General features: G+C 40.5%; 1 protein-coding gene across 3 annotated transcripts in view; it reads right to left on the bottom strand.

The window, feature by feature from the left end:
• PREX1 (phosphatidylinositol-3,4,5-trisphosphate dependent Rac exchange factor 1) overlaps positions 1 to 20,768 on the bottom strand; it is a 120,006-nt gene that overhangs the window by 30,918 nt on the left and 68,320 nt on the right. For all 3 annotated transcript variants that reach the window (XM_036395777.2, XM_036395778.2, XM_036395779.1), the window contains exons 6-15: positions 19,541 to 19,702; positions 18,999 to 19,132; positions 15,549 to 15,664; positions 14,449 to 14,598; positions 13,292 to 13,439; positions 8,591 to 8,691; positions 8,049 to 8,152; positions 7,321 to 7,370; positions 3,214 to 3,289; positions 875 to 947 (exon numbers count right to left, since the gene is read on the bottom strand). In XM_036395777.2, the coding sequence (XP_036251670.1) occupies positions 875 to 947; positions 3,214 to 3,289; positions 7,321 to 7,370; positions 8,049 to 8,152; positions 8,591 to 8,691; positions 13,292 to 13,439; positions 14,449 to 14,598; positions 15,549 to 15,664; positions 18,999 to 19,132; positions 19,541 to 19,702 (1,114 nt within the window). The remainder of the gene's footprint in view (positions 1 to 874; positions 948 to 3,213; positions 3,290 to 7,320; positions 7,371 to 8,048; positions 8,153 to 8,590; positions 8,692 to 13,291; positions 13,440 to 14,448; positions 14,599 to 15,548; positions 15,665 to 18,998; positions 19,133 to 19,540; positions 19,703 to 20,768) is intronic.

Genomic DNA, 20,768 nt, shown 5'->3' with positions numbered 1-20,768 from the left:
TCCACATAGACTAAGGCTCAACTTTAAAAAAATAATTGAGAGGGAAATGAGATCTACAAAATTCTAGAAGGCATGAAAATGTTCTTTACCAGTTTTTTAAATATGAGACCTGGGGCCTTCAAATAAAAGCAGCAAGTGATGAGCAACTCCTACATTCAACATGTACTTATGCAAAGGTCTTCCTAGACAAAGAATGTAATAAATGCCATAAGTTTGCATGGGCTCAGAACAGACCAAATTCTTTAAAAAAGGCCTCAACTATTCTTACATTATTATTAACTACTATGGAAGGTCTCTTAATTATTTACAATAATCTGCTCTCAGAAACACTATTCAAAATACAGTGAGCAAATGTTATCTATGACTAAAACTGAATGTTTCATTTGACAAACTATGTTTACTCTAGCACTTGTAGGGTCTATTTCATACAGATACAGATGTGATTTGTTTACTTCCCCTGTTTGAGGATGGATGATGTCTAACTTGGCAATTTGGCACTTCAGATTTGGATGCCTCAGCACTGATTGTGTTTGTTATCTAAGAGGCAAGAACTAGCTGACATTTTTTGGTGATATTTCAGAACAGCACTTGGCTTGTGCATTGCTCACATGGCTCTGGAAGAGATGCAGTGAAAAAACATGCTCCTTCTAGCTTGTCTAATCCCTTCAGTGCTTCCCATAACTATCAGCAAGTGGCTTCCCTTGGGAAGGCACCAAGCTTAGCCATGTAATAGCTTGAGGACTGTGTTCTAGAAGGACCTGCAGTAATGCCTGCAAATTGTGTATACAGCATGTATGACACAGGCTGGAATAGCTAATCTGACCGAAGTAAGAGCTCATTTCATTTGCTGGGGAAAGCAAAATTGATTCATTACCATGATGCATGAAGCCGTTATTGCAGAGTCCCACACCCAGTGCGACAGCTTCCTCCCGAGTCTGACAGTCTCCCTAGAAACAGGAGAATAACGTTACACCTCGGACCATTTGCTAAGACAAATTGTTCCCCCTTCCCCAGCGCATAGCTTGCAGCTCTGAAATTAGCAGGATGATCTGTGTAGGGAACAATAGCAAGCCATTAAAACAGGTATCCCATTGCCCAAACATTTTCATTCCTCCAGACAGCATCTCTCCCTCCTACAGGAGCCAGGGGATCAAGGACCAGCACTGGGGAAAGATACTGTATTACCTCAATGTAAAGACATTTCATTTGAAATCAGAGTGTTGGACTTCAGGACCCATTAATCACAGACAATAAAACTCCTCCTTTGAAGCTGAGAGATCCTATCCATATTCAGCTCAGGGGAGAAAAGGCTAAGTATGTGAACTCCAAAGGTTGGACAGGCTAAAACTACAGTGGCAGTTTGCTTACATAGCAGATTACAAACGCTTCTGTTTCTCACTACCTGAAGCCTTGAGCGGAGTCATTCAAAACAGGTACCAGGGGTGACTTGCAAATTTACAGACTTCTCTGAAACAGCAGCCTTAAGCTTTATATCTACAAGTCAGTTAAACACAAGAAATGCCTAGTTTTCTCAATATATCTGCTAATTTGCAGCCACAAGTGAAGACTTGACAAACATGGTTGTACTTTTTAGGCAGACAAGTAAGTTTTAAATAGTGCTCCTAAAAATCAGAAGGCCCTAGTGGTCTTACAAAGATTGTTAACACTGGCTCCTCGATGCGACATGAGCAAAGGGACACGGGGAATGTGGCGTCTGCTATGTCAGTGAGAGCAGCTGCTCAGCTCATTCCATCAGGGAGGCACCTGCTCCTTTGGCAACAGGAGCAATGTCAGTGTGTTACTTTCAGTCCTATTAAACAAGAAGCTGTATACTACACCAGTATTACACCTTTTCTCCCCTCCATCTGAAGAACTAGACACCCAAAAGCTCTCACAGCAGCTGCAGGCTAGAGTACTGACTTGGTTTTAAGCAAAAACAAAGCGTTTCAAGCACACTCTGATCTTGGCAGCAGCACATCAGTCCAACTTCAAATGCCACGAAAGAGAGCAGTAGTTATTTGTCAAGCAAATGCTGGCATCACTATGGTGTATCGGCATTATTTAAAGACAGGATAGAACAGGATCAGCTCTGGCCAATCCACAGCACCACTAGCTCTTGTTAAAGAGGCTGAGAGCAAAAAAGATACAATATTTACAAATTAAGAACTAAATACTGTTGTCTTGGTAGAAAAGGCATCAAGGCAGTTCTGAAAGAACTGCATGACCATGTAATCACACAAGAAAATAGCTTTAAGAAACCAAAAGTTTAACTTTTATTATGAACTAATTTCAAGTCTTCACAAGTCTTCTCTCATTTTCAACATCCTGTCATGAGACGATGCTTAACACTCACATTGTGTTATTTTATGGGATAAATGGATAGTTTATTTTACAGAGACTGGGATTTAAAAATCCCAATTTATTATTTCAACTGTAAATAAACTGGAGGAGAAATGCCTTCTAATATTACCATCTTAAACCTTTAGCAGTCTATGTTTGTTCTAGGCAACAAAATCTTTGCATAGGAAGGGTCTAAACTAGACTTGGCTACTCCTATGAAGTCAGCTTGGCCTCAGAACATTCCCCTAGCAAAATAGCATTCTCTAATTAGAAAATACAACTTTAATTTATTCAGCTCGCTAAGTACTTCTAAATGTTATGTAGGTATTTATCCAAATACAATAAAGGCAGTAATGAAAACCTCCAGAAAACAGAGCCATTTACAATGATCAATCTTGACAAAATGTGTCTCGACCTTTTCATACAGAAACTAGATGTGAAACTTGATACACTAGTTTTGATGTGCTAACTTAGGTTTATTCCATACAGTCTCTCCACTTGAGTCATCAGAATTACAGGAACAGTTTACAGTCAGTACCACAGTGAAGAAGCATGTCCAGAGCACATTACTATTACTCTTATTATTACTGCCACCATTAAATTATTATTACTTCTGTCTAGTTTTGGTAATGATGTGATGTCTAAAGCCCTAATCATGGTGGATGACATGCTTTGGGATGTGTAAACCCAGCAATTAAGATGGTCTCAGACCAAGCCTGTTGATAGCTCCCTGGGAGGAGGAAAGAAAGCAGATGCACACAGGTAAGAGCAGCTACCAAACCACTTTTAAATTTTCCACTGATAAATTGAAAAAGGAAAGTTTTAGGATTATGAAGTGTTTCTTAGCAGAGAGTATCTTAAAACTTTTCTTACCTGTGCAATAAGCCAGTCCACTAGTTTACTTGCAGGGATTACTGACTTGTATGTCTTTAGGTGGTAGTCACGGTCTCTAATTAAGAAAAAGAATTCAGGGAAAATCAGGACAAGAAGGTACACAGTTCTTTTACTCTCTAAACCTATATATACTATTGTCACCTACTACTAATAACCAGCCATCTTTTCTCTGTAGAAAGTTTTAAACTTCTCTAGCAGCTTGAATTAGGAAGATACTTCAGATCAACACAAAGCAGTGTTACTTAAAATTTCTCTAGATGTTGTTTCAAGCCATCTTCAGGGAGCTCACATTCCCACCAGAGGCAATCAGAAGATTCTTTTCACAGATGTTCTAAGCTGCTGCTGTAACTCAGGTTAGAATACTGCCACCAGCAGTCCCACTAAAAATCACACTTTTCTGGCTGGAAATCATCCAAAATCCATTGATGTCCAGCTTATATCTTTTGACTCAGTACCAGTCCCATCTACAAGCTTCAATAATTCTTTTCTAGCATTTACCTATTAATATATTCATAGACAGGGACTCTACACATTCCCTCTGTGCCTCCTTTTTGCGAGGCTCCTGGAATGAGGCAGCTTTTAGTCTATTTTGTCAAGAGAGATTTTACACACACGTTCAGATTTCACTTCCTTTAGTAAAATAACACATAATAGCCAGACATAAATATAATGTGCAGTATCCTTCAATGGAATTAGATAATTTCAGTCATGTCAATAAGAAGAGTTTCGTTCTTGTAACACAACTGGCATCAGCTCACACCTGGCCCTTGCAGATTACAACCCTATTGTAACGTGATGCTTTTTGCATTTTTCTACCATTTCTCTTCTCAAAAACATGGAGATCATTGATGGTTTTAGCCTTTTGTGAAGTATTTCTAAAGAATTTTGATACAAATACAAGAGGCAGATGTGGCTTAGGACATTGGGCTTTAACACCTTTCACCTCCAAGGTCACTGGATTTAATCCAGTTTGGAAGATCATAAAAGCAATTTCAGGGCTGTTTACTGGCCCATGTGAACTAAGTTTCATGGTCTTGATACAGCTCCTAGTTCCACATCACAAAAGCCATTACCACAATTAATTTTCATTAATTGGCTCCCTCTCATTGAGAGTCTCAGTAGAGAGGCCAAATGCTGAATGGGTATGAAGAATTAATTCCTCTCTCAGCCTTCGGGTGGTCCCTGTATTTGAAGCTTGAGCTCAACTGGCATGACTGTAGAAGGAAGCACAGCCACTGAGGCTGTGTTACAGCCTGGATGGATCCATGAGGCAGGCCAAGACATGACTTTATTCTTCAGTTCTGTCAAATCAGCCTCTTTCATTAGCACCACACTATCTGAATCTGCCTTTTTCCTAAAAATAGAATATCCAAACACCATCTAAAACCTGTCCTACCCAAACCCGTTCCTTTTACTAATTATCTACAGATACAAATATGTTGTGACTGGCTTTTGTAAAAAAAGGCAGCAGAAATGTCTGGGTGTTTGCAGAATGCAGGGTGTGAGAAATTAGAAAGAAAAGTGGGACTTTGAGAGCTTGGGAAAAAACCAACAAAACATGACAGCATTTCCAGTAATGTGTCCTCAGGAAAAAAAGCTTTCCTCGTAGTGCTTACACACAGTTTTCAACTTGTCTCTCAGTAATGCGCTCAACACAGCACAAATCTGTAGGAGTTTTCTGGGCAGATTTCCCCTCTCACACTCTCATCTTGGGAAAGTGTACTTTTGAAATGTCAGCACAATAAAGGAAAACATTAAAATATTGAGCACTAATGAGTAGGGAGTTCCAGACGAGAAGTAACTCTCAAAACTTTCCTAGAGATGCTGACAGTTTTGATAAGATTTGCTGCCATCAATCTTGGTCCAAGACCCACTCTTTCCCTGCTTGCAGGTCAGTGTTGGTCAGAATCAACTTTAGCTCACTCTCTTTTCTCCCCATTTCAATCTACCCTGAACAGGAGCAGAACATGAAAGACAGATCATTATCCAGAACCATGAACTTCAGGTGAATAGCCAAATATAGAGGTGGGAACCATTGAAATTTTGGCAGAACCTTGCTGCCTTACAGAAACTAGAGGAATAGAATATTCTTCACAGGGTCTAGCCAGCAATGCACTGACATATTGTCCATCACATACATAAGTGGGAATGCGTTCTTTCACCTCACAACTTCCCAGAAGTACATCAGAGATACATTCAGGATTTTCAAAATGTTTTACTTCTTATACTTCCATCCCCAGAGTAGCATGATTTATTTCCAGTGGTGTACATCATGTCATAGTGACAGGGTGTCAAGATTTAACTTGAGGAAAAATATAAAGGCAAAGACTACTAGAAACTCCAAGGCTTCCAGGGAATAAAACTGAATAGAATTGTATCTCAAGGTTGTCAATAAAACAGTTTTGAATTCATGATTCCTCCAGATCCCTGTGGCACATGTACCTGCTATTCCAAGCAGCTTTGCCAATTTTCTAGAAGGAAGGTTGCACCAGAAAAGGCAGCACGAGTGAAGGGATCAGCAGTCCCAAGATGCCAGATAAAGCAGTGATCCAAAGGCACAGCACAAAGCAATGGCAACGAACTTGGCAAAAGCTATCTTCCTTAGGCTAAGGTGAGCCTTGTCAGAGGCAAGGAGTCAGGATAAGAAGACAAAACAAGGACAGCCTGAGAGATTTGGTTTTCTAACATGGCTATAAAAGGAAGAAGGAATAAGAAAGAGAAAAGGCAGGAAGGATCCTAAAACTTCAGAGAAGGATCCTAAAACTTCAGAAGGATCCTAAAACTGGTACCTTTCATTGATTATACAGAGTTTGTGTTCACAATGTCACTGGCACAGATCAATGCTGATATAAGAAGCTATCCTAACAGCTTCTCCAGCTGGGAAGCTATTACAAAAATAGCACATTGATAAAACACCACAAGATGGGCCTGTGGGAGTTATCTTGTCCTTATTGATTCCCTAAAGCATTAGAGTAGGTCCACTTCAGTTTGTGGGTACCCTGAGTTCAGGGACATTTTTTGAACTTCACATCCCATCATTTCTGCTCTGCATATGAATTGCTGTCTTCGGGGTGAAATGTGTTCTTGCAAATACACATGTGCATCTACAGAATCATTTTGTCTGCCACTGGCAGCATCATGCTTTCCTGCTCTCTCCACACCTTTTGGGCTAAGTGGAATCTGTGCCATTGTAGAACAGTTATTCTGGGAAAAAAACAGAGTTCTAATGATGCAAATTTATGACTTATAAACTGTAACTATCATTGCAGCTCCTTTTAGCATGACAGTGGCCTCTCTCAGTGAAAATTCAGTTGTACAACTCATGGACAAGAGGTCAGTTTTGCTGAATTTGGGAATCCAGCCATCTCCACTAGATGTATTTTATTTCTCATAAGTTTTTTATTTGTAAAAAATTAAGTTCTTCTAAGTGAAAATGCCTAATCTTCCATGCAGTTGTAGAACAACTACAGAGTTCAGGGTGGTTTCCAGTATAGGCCAGAAATGTTCATCTGATGTCACAGTAAGGTAAACAACATCTGAAAATCATCTCCTGGGCTCTGGGAAGAGCTACCTAGCATTTGCAGACTGCCTCAATTATTCAGCAGTTATTTATACAGAGCCAAGTTCTTAAGATTCCACACAAAACTTTCAGGGTTTCTTTCAAATTACAGCTTCAGCTTTTATTCTGCTTCAGACTGGCTTTTGCTTGTTTAGGGTGCTCTGAATGACAGAATCCTAGCACCACACTTGAATCTGTTTACATCATTTCAGCATCTGTTGACATTTTCTATAACCCAAATGCTACAGTAACTACAATCCCCACCACATGGGGCACCACTCTGCCCTGAACCAGAGCCACTGTAACCATACCCAGCTGCTCTCTCTCCCTGAATCCCCAGTTCCAACATCCTCTAGCAGCAGCACTGCAACTATAGGTCTAAGCTGCGGAGATCAAGGGCAGTAGAAGAGCCAAGAAAATTCAGAAAATTATTGCTTATAGTAAGAAACAATAAAGATTTCAATAGTAAGGTCATCTTTTCAACAAAGCCAGATAATAAATACAAAGGGATCACAAAGGGAGCTTACTTGACCACTGGAGTATACAGGCAGTGCAGTCGGCAGTACAGCCTCACTCCCTGAGGAATGGAAGATGCAGTGTGTTAGCAGCTTTTTCCTTTTCAAAGAAACACTGACTGGCTAATGCTAACAAAACCTGGACACTGATGTCTCTACTCAGCTGGAATTTTTTATTTATTAATATTGATATTCAAAACAGTTCCTTTAGCCTCTCTGTCAAACATCCTTCCTTCCTTCCTGGCTTTCAACAGCCAGAAATCTGTTTTTACCTCTAATCACCTCCATTCCAACATTTTCTCCATTAATCCTTCCTCACAATTAACCCATTAACCAATGTCCATAAGAAAAAAATCAAATTTATTAAAAGGTATGCAGACAAATGGCATCAACAGAACTCATTTGACAAACGGTTATTAGGAACAGTTAAATATTGATCTCTTCCATCCCCCTGAACCATAATGCCCAGATCTGCAACAGACATGTTACCACCTACTGTTTTAAACCCTTTTGTTACTCTACTGGGATTGCAATCAGCAGTCATGGGTGCAGTCACAATTGTATGGTGCTCATTGCTAAACTCTGCTTCCTCTCCCTAATGTGAATGTCTCCTCTGGCATTAGGATGGACAGCTCAAAACAACACAGATCAACAGCAATGGCAATCTCCCACACAGCAGGTCAATGACATTCAGAGGGAGAGCAAATTACAAAGTTCTAACTAAGAATGATAAAGCAAACCTTGGACACGATGTCTTCCAATTCACTTCTTGGCTTGTATGTTCCATCGTCATAGCGAAATCTGTACATCACCTGTTCATTCTTAAATTGGTGCTTATCTGAAACTAAAATATCAGCATGATAATTTAAATTGTCTTTTGTCCCCACCATGTTCTTTATAGGCCAGTTGGTAAAAATTGGATTTTTAAAATTTTACATCAGATTCAGTTTACATGTAAGTCTTTGGAAACAGTCCTAGTGAAGGGAATTGGGAACATCTGACCTTTCTCAATGAGTTTTGAAAAAAGTGTTGCAAATTCCCACAATAGCTTTCACAGCACTTACAGCCATTTTTGAAGTTGCCCAAAACCCTGCGACTCCAAAAGCAGAAGCATGCTGGTGGCAGGAAATTAATCCCAAAAATCACTAAACATTTTGAGGATTTGATGGGTATGGCAGCAAAAAGTATTTCAACATCATGTGAACAGTTTCAGTAAGTTTTCTACCCTTATTTCCAGGGCATTACTGAAATCTTGTTTCTTTTTATGATATGGCACACTCACCATGATGAATGATTCCATTTTCCAAGAGTGCCTGTCCCAGGTTGACCCCTTCCTCTGGTTTGCTTATCTCTCCAATCTCAGTGAGCCAGGATACAAACTCGCTGCAAAGGGGAGCAGAACACACAAAGTTAGCTCCAAGTGGCAGCAGGCACTTGCCTCTGTGAGTCATCGGCCAACCACAGGAGACTCTCCTTGGAGCAAGTGTGACAACTGTTGTAAGGAATGGTACCTCTACCCAGTGGCTTCATTTCCTACATTCCTGGAGGAAATGCTCTGTAGAAGACTGAGCCTCTTCCCATCAGTGCCCTAAGCTCACTGACAGTGTGCACACAAAAGGAAAGATGACATGGCTGTATCTATAAGGATGATGCAAATCCTCATCTTATGGAGCAATCCAGACATCCATGGGGGAAAAGATTAGCAAGCAAGATTTACTGAAGACCCTAAATCAAGTTCAACAGTAGGGTATCCTCCCTTTCCAGCTATTTCTTCCCAAGTTACCTATCCAAGTAGTGTTCATGATTTGACTTACACATGCTCATCTTCCTTCACTGGGTCTGACTTCTGTCCCCAGCCCCATGGTGTAATTGGATTGGCTTTAAGGCAATCACAGTAGGACTTAGGACAGAAGACTCAACCTACTGAATTCAAGCAGTACAGAGCAGTAACAGATAGCATGAGTCCCACTGACAGGTTAATTTAAGGTCATTTTCTGGAGGTGGTGCCTGGCAGATTACAAACAACATGATTCTAATTTATACACAGAAGACGCTAAGGCTCATCTGCTGCTCATGCAGCACAAAACAAAACCTCTCTGTTGAGGGGCAGAGCTGCCCATATGGGCAGAATAAAAGCCAAAAAATTGATAGATATTAGGATGTTATTAGAAAGGAAGTGCAAAAAAACAGCCATAGCAAGTCTGATTAATCCAGCTCTGTCAGAGCCCCAGAGGACTGAGCTGTTTGCCAGGTTAATTATCAATTATGCTAGAAATGTGTTACAGTCATGGAGAAGAACAAAAGGAATGTATGAAAGTAGAGCAACTTATGGGAAATGTGAGTTCAATAAAACACTTGGGTGATTGCCAATGTGCAGAAGGTTGCTGCTTAACAAAGCCAGTATCCATGTCTCCACCTGTGGGCTTTAACTGAAGTATTATTAGTCTCTTTGTATTTATCAGTACTGACTGATCTAAGCTATAGGAATTGTTTGCATTTTGCCTTTAGAATAATGAAACAACTTCAGGACTCAAAACTTTGGTTTGCTGAGGGGCTACTCTGTAGCTGTCATAGTACAGAAAAAGCAGCAGAATTTATTCCACTATGCCAGGAGATTCCCATGGGAGCCAGTAGAGTTTTGTGAAGTCCCTAAAGCCAGATTAGTGGCACAGGTGAGGTTGCACCTTGAGTGCTGTGTCCAGCTCTGGCCCCCCAGTGTGGGAAGGACATCGAGCCCATCCAGAGGGGGCAATGAGGGTGGAGAGGGGCTTGGAACACAAACCCTGTGAGGAATGACTGAGGGAGCTGAGGGTGTTCAGACTGGAGAAAAGGAGACTCAGGGGTGACCTTGTCACTCTCTACAACTTCCTGAAAGGTGGTTGTGCTCAGGTGGGGTTGGTCTCTCTCTCCAGGCAGCACTGACAGAACCAGAGGACACAGTCACAAGCTACACTAAGGAAAATACAGGTTGGATATTAGGAAAAAGTTTTTCACAGAAAGAGTCATAAAGTACTGGAATGACCTGCCCGGGGAGGTGGCAGAATCACCATCCCTGATGTGTTTAAAAAAAGACTGGATGCCAGGCTTTAGTTGAGGTATTGGAGCTGGGTTGGACTCAATGATCTTTAAGTTCTCTCCAACCCAGTCTTCTGTGAATTCTGTGAACAGTGATGAGTCAGGCTATCTCCTAAGGAAAGTTCTTTTCATAGTGATTCTGAACTGTTTCTGTACGTATTTAAAATCAGAAACAGAATATATAAACTACAGAGGGAGGCGAAGTAAGAATGATGCTCCAGCCTCACTACTAAGGACATAAGGCAGGCCTGCTGCCCAGAGCCCCATCACAGACCTGCTGCCAGGGACTGCACCCATGGGAAGCACCCCAGGGACAGGCCCTGCTGCTCTGGAGTTCCCCTTCAAGAGCAATGGGTCTATGGCACTTTATAGCCATAGACTATAAATGGTTGCCTAAAACTTCAGTGAAGCTACCCCTGTTACCTTTCCTGCTTCTTTTATTTGGACCTGTCTCTGGAGTTTATGTGGATCGTGAATGTAAAGTTGATATGGTGAGCTGAAACAGGAAAATAACTGTGCTACCCTCACAGCTGTGAAGCTTCCCAATCATGGGATGGTTTTCTTAAGAGCTGCTTTAAGATTTCTATGACATTTGATTCAGAAGCAAAACCAGTAATCATTTGATCTGAAGACTTTATAAGCCCTGAAAAGTGCATGATCCAAAAATATTCCAAGAGTTTCTTAAGGAATATGCTAGACTGTTTCTAAAAAGCCGTCAACTCAAAGAGTGGATGGCAAAGCTTGATTTGTTTCCTCATCCTGTCTGAAGCAGTTCTCCAGGATAACTTCCCAAAGCTGCAATGCTCAGTTCTCATCTGACATCCAGGTCAGGACACCATCTCCCAGCTACACCTTGGAAATTAAGGGACCTGGAACAACTGTATTTCTACACAAGAAACACATAGGAAAATCCAACCCATCAAGGACTGTACAATCTGATGATATATGGTTGAACTCTCCTGAGGTTAGCAGATGCTCTCTCTTACACACTCAAGGTTTTGCAGTGCTGAAAAGAAGCACAGCCAGCATATCATTTACACACAGTGACAGCAACACACATCATTCCAACTGCATCACCGGTTACTTGCTTTAATGCCACAAAGAGTGATGAGGAAAATAGATTTCCAGTCAAGCCAGTCAGTTGCTGAAGTTAAGTTCAGTAAACAGACTTATAAATAAATGCATGTGAAATCTTTGAAAATATTTGGATTAGATCATGTTGTTTCCCCCAAAAAAACATTTTATCTCCTGAATTATGAGATGCTGATATTCACATGCCAAGAGAAAAATTATTTTTGTGACCTTTGTGTTGCTCTCAGCTGCATATAACAAAAAGCCACTAAATACAGCTCAGCACAGTCATCAGTGACTCCCTTAGGCAGGAGTGTCCTGCAAAAATAAACAGGTCACAGCCAAAAAGCATTTTTTAGGGAAAACCCTGGAAATGATACAAAATCTGCCAGTCATGACTGGAATGTACTGACTGAGCTGCTCTCAGCTGAGTTTCCCAGGACTATACCAACAAGTGAATGCAGAAAAGATAGCAGCAGAGTTAATTGCTGTGGGAACAGCTGGAACATTAGGAGAAATAATCCTTTTGTAAGAGATCAGGATACCTGTAGGTATCTCAGTCTGGGCTCACTTAGCCATTAGCAAAGATAGGTCAAGTCCTCACTACTGGAGAGTCAGGTGGCTGTCAAGAAAAGTGAGGGCATTGAGCAGGACAGACTGTAAGCAAACAGATATTTCAAAAGGAAAAGTAGTAGCAGGAAATCCTGGATAGGACTGGAAACTAAGCACAGTATCAGGGAGCCCACAATAGAGTCATGCATAAAAGCACTGGAAGAACATAAGTTTCTGACCTTGTACTTCTTTTTCCATGGAAAATAAGAACTGCCATTATCAGATCTAAAAGGCTTCAGTTTTAATGCAACAAGACCAGCTGGTGGGGGGGTGGAGGATGTGTGTGAAGAAGAAAAAAGCAACTACTTCTCCAATAGCAAGAAATTTTTTTTCTAACTGAAGTATCACCAACCTATGCTACCAGCCTGCCTTCTGCCAGGCAGAAAGACACTTCCCCCCCTGTGCACTGGCAATGCTGCTGCACAGGGGTGGAGAGGGAGGAGAAGGAAGAGAAATGAACAGAGACCGGAGAGGGAAGGGAAATGAACGCGTCACTGCCTCAGGACTCTTTTTCTTCCCACAGCTGATCATGTCAGTCATTAACAGCTGAGGCAGAAAAGTCTTCTTAGGTCAGCTACTGAATGCTGTGCCCCAGAGGAAATGTCCCTACAGAAGCCCCACTGCTGCCATTGCCAATCACTGACCCAAGACGTCCACAGAGTCTCTTATGCTTCTTCACGCGTCATCCTTCAGAATTAGTTTGTCATTATTTTATAATATCTAGCTGAATCAAAGAGTGTTTTTCCAGCCAATGAAGTCCTATGCTTCTAAAAAACATATCAGGTCATATGATGCACAAAATTTCATTGGTGCCTGTTACACTGACAAACAGGAAACTTCTATATACAACCCTGAGGCTTGGACAGTTCACCGGATTTAAGTATCACCTGGAAAGCATTTGCTTGTCAAAGAGAGTGCAGGTTAGGCCACCAACAGCCTGGAGCTTGTGGGAGTTTAAGGTAGTTTTCTTACTCCTTTTGATGATCTGAAGCAGTTATTATGACTTACTGTAAAACAGAGTGAGCTGTCACACTATTCAGCTTGTGTATGGTGTGAAACAAAGATCAATGATTATTTTTTAATAAATCATGACTGTAATGGGGCTTATGGTCCTTGTAATTAAGCTGCATCAAAGCACATCTGATGTGTGTCACAATGACATCCCCAGAAATTCTAGAGTCCATTAACTAGTGTGAAAGACCTTTTCAATTCAAATACCACTTACTTGCCAAGAAAGCACTTGGGAACAGTACTTAATTTTCTTCTCCTGTCTTTGATAAGGTTCACTTTCTTGCTCATCATCATTTGGTACAGCTTCTCTCCTTTCTCTGCAATCATGACATATGCATCCCTCTCCATTCCCAGTTTCAAACCTGGAATATAAAGCAGAAACTCCTTCAGATCTTTAACATCAAATAAAATGTTTCCTTGAAGTCAAAAGCTGAGGCCAAACAGCAAAAATTGCAGAAACACAAACATTTATTGACTTACTTTCCATTTAAAGGGGAAATTACGTATTTTTTTCATCTGCATACAAAACTGTCATTGGTAAGTTTAGTACCACCACGATGCAGGTTTTCTTCCACATTTTAAAAAGCAGCTTTAAACTTATGTTTATATCATACCACACAAAACAAAATGGTTTACAGAACATGAAGAAAGTCCAAAGCAAGATGAGCATGGGTCAGGGCAATCCCAAGCACAAATACAGGCTGGGAGAATGGATTGAGAACAGCCCTGGAAACACTTACAGGTGCAGGTGGATGAAAAGCTGGACATGACCCAGCCACATGCACTGCCACACAGAAATCCCCCCGTGGGCTGGCTGATTCACCAGTGGCAGCAGCAGGGGAGGGGGAGTTCTCTTTACATTTGCAATTTGCTTTAGGAGGACAGCATTTGCAAAAGCTGTTCTGGTGCTGTAGATGCTTTATGTCTTCCAGCCTGAACATATAATTTTCTGGATTTGTTACTCTAGAACTTGCAAATCTGGGCAACTCTGGAGTCCAGAAGAGACACAGATTTTAGACACCTCCAAGACTAGCTTGAGAACAGGCAGTCTGAAGTGGCCATGCCTAATTTTATCAGAGATTGACATTAGGCAGAATTTACGTGAAGCTGTAAAGCTAGAGAAAAGGAGAGCTGTACATTTTTTAGGAAGAGAAGTTCATCCTAACTGCTTTATGGTAATACACTGCAGTGAATCAAGAACCTTCTGAGACCTCAGAGCTGTTTCCTAGCCTTTGGAAAACATTATGGACAGATTTTCATTTTCTCCATGGAGGAAAATGTGTAACCTTTTTTCTTTCAAATACATTTATGAGCATATACATTTGTCCTACAAGATCATTCAGTGCTGTACAAAATACATCATCCACTTACTCTCTCTCTGCTCCCTTTCCTTGATTATAGCATCCAGCCACTTCTGTTTATCCTCGGCAGTCTTGGCCATACAGACAAACCACTTGTTTTTGGCTGTGTTGTGAATCTTCCAGCCATTTGTCACCGTGTAGCCATTGCTGTGGTAATCTGCTGCAAAAAGTCCAAGCACAAAGCACACAGTGAGCTGGAAGCCTGCTCCTTTAACCAAACCAGTGTGGGACACTTTCAATAAAATCATCTTTGAAGGCCTTGATTCCTGAGGCGTTCCTTACTGACTGCCCATGGAACCAGCTGTACTTACCACTCTGGAAGCACAAGTATCAACAGGCTGTTCAAACGGACTGAATGCTTCAGTCCCAAGAGTGACACTGGCTGATTTCACCTCAGAAGAACTCAAGTCTTTTAAATACAAGCCATCAGTGGAAGAGTCTATGATGTTTGTTCAGGCTATTTGTTCTGAATTTTCTGGGGATACACTATCTTCCTGCACTGTAAGGATTTCTGTCCCCACGACATGGAAACTCTTTATGTGTCAGCGGTTTAAAGGACATAATACTAATTCCTGGTTATTACAATAGGGGCAGTGGTGGTGCGGCCTTTATGGATGGAATCAGAACCCCAGCCGGTCTTCCTGGCTGTGTCAGGATACAAGAATCCTAACAGAACTGTCATTCCCGTATTTTGCTCATGGTCACATTCCATGCTCCTTTTGGATACTAAGACTAGTATTTAGTAGCATTCTAAATGAGAAGAAGAGCCAGAAATTATGTTATTTTAGCTGTAATGGCTTGCGCTTTGAAAAAAAAAAGGACGAAAAGAAGACAGAAGTAACTTTTATTAAATTAACTTGGATTGGGAGCAAAAATAGATAAGCTTCTGGGAGCACATGCTCTTAATAAGGTCATTTCAGAAGGAAGGACTAGTGCCTGAAAGCATTTCCAGTCTTTCAACCACATAAGTTGGTCCAATAATGAAGGTGCTACAAGTTCCATAAATTGCTTCAGATTTTGCTAAAAGAGGTGGACAAGTACTTTTGCACTACCTTCCAACACAAGAGCTGAACTTCCTGGTGATGGCCAGGAAGTTATTTAGTCACTTACCTGTTCCATCTTCCACATTCTCTACTTCCATGACTTCTGTATTTATTCGGCCCCTGAAGATATAAAGGGACCCGTTGATTGACTTTGTCCTTTTAGATGCTTTTTTCCCAGTAACTCTGCAATTAGGATGCAAACTGTTACAGCACATAAGCAAACGGTCTAACATATATATGAATAAATCAATCTGAGATATGACTATTAAAGCAGGATTTCAATATAGCCACTGGTGGTATCTGACCATACCTCTGACGTTAAATAATTGGAATACTCATTCAGATTTCCAAGATAGGTGTGTACCAGTGTTAGTATAGCAATAACAAGCTTGTTTTGTCAGATTATGTGAAGATGGGGGTGGCTTCAAGATGTACCTTGTTGATGACTGACTGAAATACATGTCCATGAACAGCACGTGGCCTCAGGATGCCAACTGCAGCATCACTGGCTGCATTACGTTTGACTCCTCTGTTTGCCTAAAGCTGTGATCATTTTGGGGTATGCACCAAACTTCAAATATGAAATGAACGATGTGAAGAGGCCAGTGTCACACGGTCTGGCACATGTGTTACGTGTTTTTGTAGGGGAAATTCTGCTGGGCTAATTTTGCACCCAAATTTACATCATCCATAAGCTTTATAGTGTCTCTGTTGAATTCAGGAAAGCACTTTTCATTACTAGTTATGTTCTGTTTTTTATGGCTAAAATGGGTTTAAAACTATCCAAGTGACACCTGTTGTGTTTTACTATCCAAGAATAACCCTGCCACACAAGGCAAAACACAACTGGTAACAAATGGTCATTAAGAGGTGGCAAGTGTCCAAATTCCAGTCAGTGAAGGTTCTGCTGTGGCAATTTGCCAGTACCTCGTAGGATTCAAAAAATATTGCAGTAAAAATCAGCTGAGGAAAAAATTTCCTGTCAAAGTGAAATACCTATAATAAACTGAGGTGAGATTAGAATCACCCATTTTTTCTGAACATTTTTTTTTACAACTACCTTTAGAAACAAATAGACATTTGGTGATGACCACATATTTACATCCAATCAGACTGACAGGGACTGTGATCTTGAAGCTATTGAATCCTTTCCTAAAGACACTCCTCAAGTCAAAAGAAAACCCGTCCTGGCAGCCCTAGGGAAAGCCTTTAACTGTTCAGCCTATTTCCCTACATGAAACATACTGTTCCTGACATCAGGATTCAATCTAAACAGCAGTCTACAATCCTGCTAAAACTAAAAAACAATACTCAGCTCTGAAAATCGATGTCGTCAGTTTGACAGACTTCCCTACACTTCTGCAAAAGGAGCTATCGCAGAGCTAAAATCACAGATCTAGTTCTGATTCTAAACACATCTTACACTGGGTTTGACAATCCTACTCCTAATTTATGTTATTGTGAAAAAATATGATGTCCAGATTGGAATGCTGCATTATTGACTACTTATCAAAGACTGTGTCCTGAATTCTGACTGCATTCTTAAATCAGGAAATACTCCACTGATTTCTACAAGTTAGCACAACACAATGAGATGAAAACTAAGTCATTTAATCTCAAATTAGGAACAGACAGAGACGTTTCTTAATGGGGTTTCAGTATTTTTTAAGGTGTGTCCCACTAACATGTTCATTATTTGAGAGCAGCTGGCCAAATGGACACACCAACACAAAGGAAAAGACACTGATTTCCATTGTAGACTAAGTATAAATTGCAGTGAGACAGCAGAAATATCAAAATTAAGGTAGCTCAGTGATCAAAATATATCTTGTACATTAGGCAACTTCCAGCAGATTTCATGAAATATTATGCTTTTTAGTGGAATTCAGATTCTCAACATCCCCTCAGTTTGAGTTCATTGTCAGACAAAGGTAAACAATACCAATCCCTTGAGAAATCCAAATGTTATAGCAGGTTCCTCCAAAATCAGGCCAAACTACAGAGGAGCTTGGTAATGTCTCCTGTATAAAAAGAAACTTCTGCTTAAAGGGCACTAGAAACATTTTGTTTTCCAAATCTTAGTGTTCCAGGAAAACCTGTCTGGACAGTGCTGGAGTTAGGCTAACCTCAACTACAAACTGGCGAGAAAAACAGCTTCTAAGAGCTCTGAAGGAGTAGAAGATTAGTATCAAATTAACTGGGATTTTTAAAGGAATGGTTTCTGTTAAAAAACACACACATTTTTGAACTCTGTTTCATACAGAATTTTGGACTTTGGTAAATCTGGTAAAGGGTCCAAGTGAAGTGTTTCCTTTCCTATGCATCATTTCAGAGTCAGAATGCTTCAGGTAGATAACATTTTAAGTATTTTAAGTCTTTTAGATTTAATGCTGCAATTTTTTAAAATTTAAACATCTATATCTCATCTAATTTTAAATGTAGGCATGATCTAATAATTTGTATTTAGGTTGTATAAATTCGGCATTATAAATTATAAAAACACGAAAAAGTCTGAACATTACTGAAATTAGCTTTCACAGCTTAATGGTTCCAAAATTTCCTGGGGTGGTGGGGGGGGGAGGGAAGCAAGAAAGAAAAATTTTTAAAAAGTATTAAAATACACAAATTTTGAGAAATTAGAATTTTCTTTGGAGAGAATACTGGTTTTACAGAATTTCTGATTGGGTTGGCTGTTCTATTTGGCCATCACCAGTAAGAAAGTCTAACTTGAAGCAGGGGGATTGTATTACAGGAAAGGGAGGTAGAAGAGAAGGGAGTGCAGAAAATGCATTTTAAGTTCAGAACAGACCAAGACATGAGAATGAGACTGGGGTTGTGAAGGTGAAAAGCTCAGGAACAGAAATTCCATATTTTTGCTGCAGAAGCAAGTTGCCTTCTACTCTGCCAATGCTATTTTAATTACAAGCAGCAGGTTTTAACAATACTTAAGGTTTATCAGGTGGGATGGTGCAAAAAAATTACCAGGATAAGAAAGGAGGACAACAGACAGAGCACAGGGGTTGTAAATACTGACAGCAACAGCCAAATCTTTATCTCTTTCCCACTCCCTGGGCCCTGCATCTATTTTATGTTTGCTTAGTCTTCCACTTTCCCCTATCTTGGCTTTTTATCATTTTCCACATCACCCTCTTATGCTTAGCATAACTTCACAATGTAAGCTGGCACCTTCACATAATTCCTGGAGATGCAGCTGCCCTCAGCAGCTTTTTGTCTGTAAGAACTCACCCTGAGCTTTAGCTGCACTGTTTTAACTCCTCTTTGGTCTGCACACTTCTCAGAGGGGCACTCTGATACTGCCTGGAAAATTGATCCTACCACATAGTGACTTCTCTCTCCTATTGCCTAAGTGATAGAAATAGTCAAGAACAGAGGAAATTTCCACCTGTGACTCAGCCCTACAGAAGCAACAGAGAATACAGTGAATGATCAGTAAATGATCACAGCTTCTTCCTACACATCTTCTGAATGGTAAAACTGAAAATACAGAGGGACTCACCTGGATTTCCTCTTGCAATATACCAGGAGATTATCAAATAGAAAGAACATTCTCTCCTGGATGTTTCCTGCTGAGATTTTTAACAAAGACCCTTGCAGCAAGAGCTGTGTGCAAATATCTGTCAGATTTGACCCCTGAAACATAAAAAAGAAATTAACTTTTCTTTATGAGTGCACAATGAAGAACTTTTACTAACACACCCTTATTTTATCTGCCATTAAACTGTGAAATAACTGATGCACTCATAAGGATTTCACCCTTATGAGTGCATCAGTTTCAAGTGAGATCTACCCATTAGAAATGTCAGCTCTGTTCTAGCTCTAACACTTTCCTCTCTTTCATAATCTTCTTGTTCGGCTACAATTTAGCACCAGCCTGCACACACAAATACACTCTAAATTCCAAATTCCTCTGAGTGATGCTGCCCACACCTTCAAGAGTGTTTACAGGTCACAAAAGAAACAGAAATCCCTTTGCACAACATGAGTCATGAAACTGTGCAGGTAACAGCCTCCAGGGAGCTTGCTGGTCCTGCATCCTACCTCCCATCCTTCAATATGGGACTGCAACTGTTCAAGGGCTTCCAGTTTCTCCATCTGTCTCTTGGTCTCGTTGATATTTGTACAGACTGTCTTCATTGCCTGCAGTGCATTCTGGACAGCTGGGTGATCAGGATGCTTGGAGGGAGTCCTCTTAGCTAATTCCTTATAAAAAAAGAGAAAACATGGAAACTGAGAAGTGGTTCATGGAAAGGTTTGAGCATTAGCAAGCAATCCTGCAAGAAAATGTCAGAACCATTGCAAAACTAAGAGCATTTGGAGGCATTTTACTGCAGCTGCTGTTCTCTATTCTCCATGTGTACAGGGTTAATATGAATGCTGTTAAATAAGTGAGGCAATTGCTCATATTAAATATTAAGAGAGCTCAAGTATGTTTTGCTGTGTCAGATATGTTTACTCTGTATGTTTAGAAGGCTGGGGCATGTGTCCTGACATTGAGACAAACAACACCTCTGCTCTGAAGGAGTCCACAGGAGTCTCTGCTTCACTTGTGTCAAGGCACAACAGCCCAGTTAAGCCCTGTCCACTGAAAAACAGCAGAGGCAAAACCCAGCACCCTCAGCACCTGACAATATTAACGAGTTTGGCAAAAGGGGCAACCACTGTCAACTCACAATAATCATTTTTTTATATCAATAGTATTTCATAGTCAGCCACAACTGAATAAGAATACATTAAAGAAATCTAAAATGTGGCTGGTAATTTAACCTTGATACATAATATGGTGTTTAAGACTGAAATACTTAACTTTCTCACTATCTTTTGCCCCAATGTGTTATTTGGTTGTTTAAAAGTCCTGTGCTCTGAATTGCATCATTCTGCACAAGACACAAGAATGAATTTGGATACAGCCAGAGAGCCTGCCCGGTACTGCGATCTGAATGGAGCTAGACTGCTTCCACCATTCTGTGATTTACAGAGTAACAGATGCACAGGAAAAGGAGGCTCCCTGCTACAAATGTCAGTTGATATCAAAATGAAATTCCCTGTCGAAGTCTTCACTCTACTTTTGCTGAAAGTGAGGCAAGAAAAGTAAATGCTCAAAAAGCAAAGGCGGGAGACAGATGTTACACTTTGGTGACACTAGCCTCTGTGATTGCCACACAGATTACTCTCACTAAAAATCAGTGAAGTTCTGCAGCTGCAGTGTCACCCATACTGCACTGGGAACAGGTATGTACACACTAGCACTGTCTAAACATCCCATTCA

Source organism: Molothrus ater, chromosome 17 (genome assembly GCF_012460135.2).
Source record: "Molothrus ater isolate BHLD 08-10-18 breed brown headed cowbird chromosome 17, BPBGC_Mater_1.1, whole genome shotgun sequence".
NCBI classification, from domain to species: domain Eukaryota; kingdom Metazoa; phylum Chordata; class Aves; order Passeriformes; family Icteridae; genus Molothrus; species Molothrus ater.
This window is presented reverse-complemented; position numbering and strand designations above follow the sequence as displayed.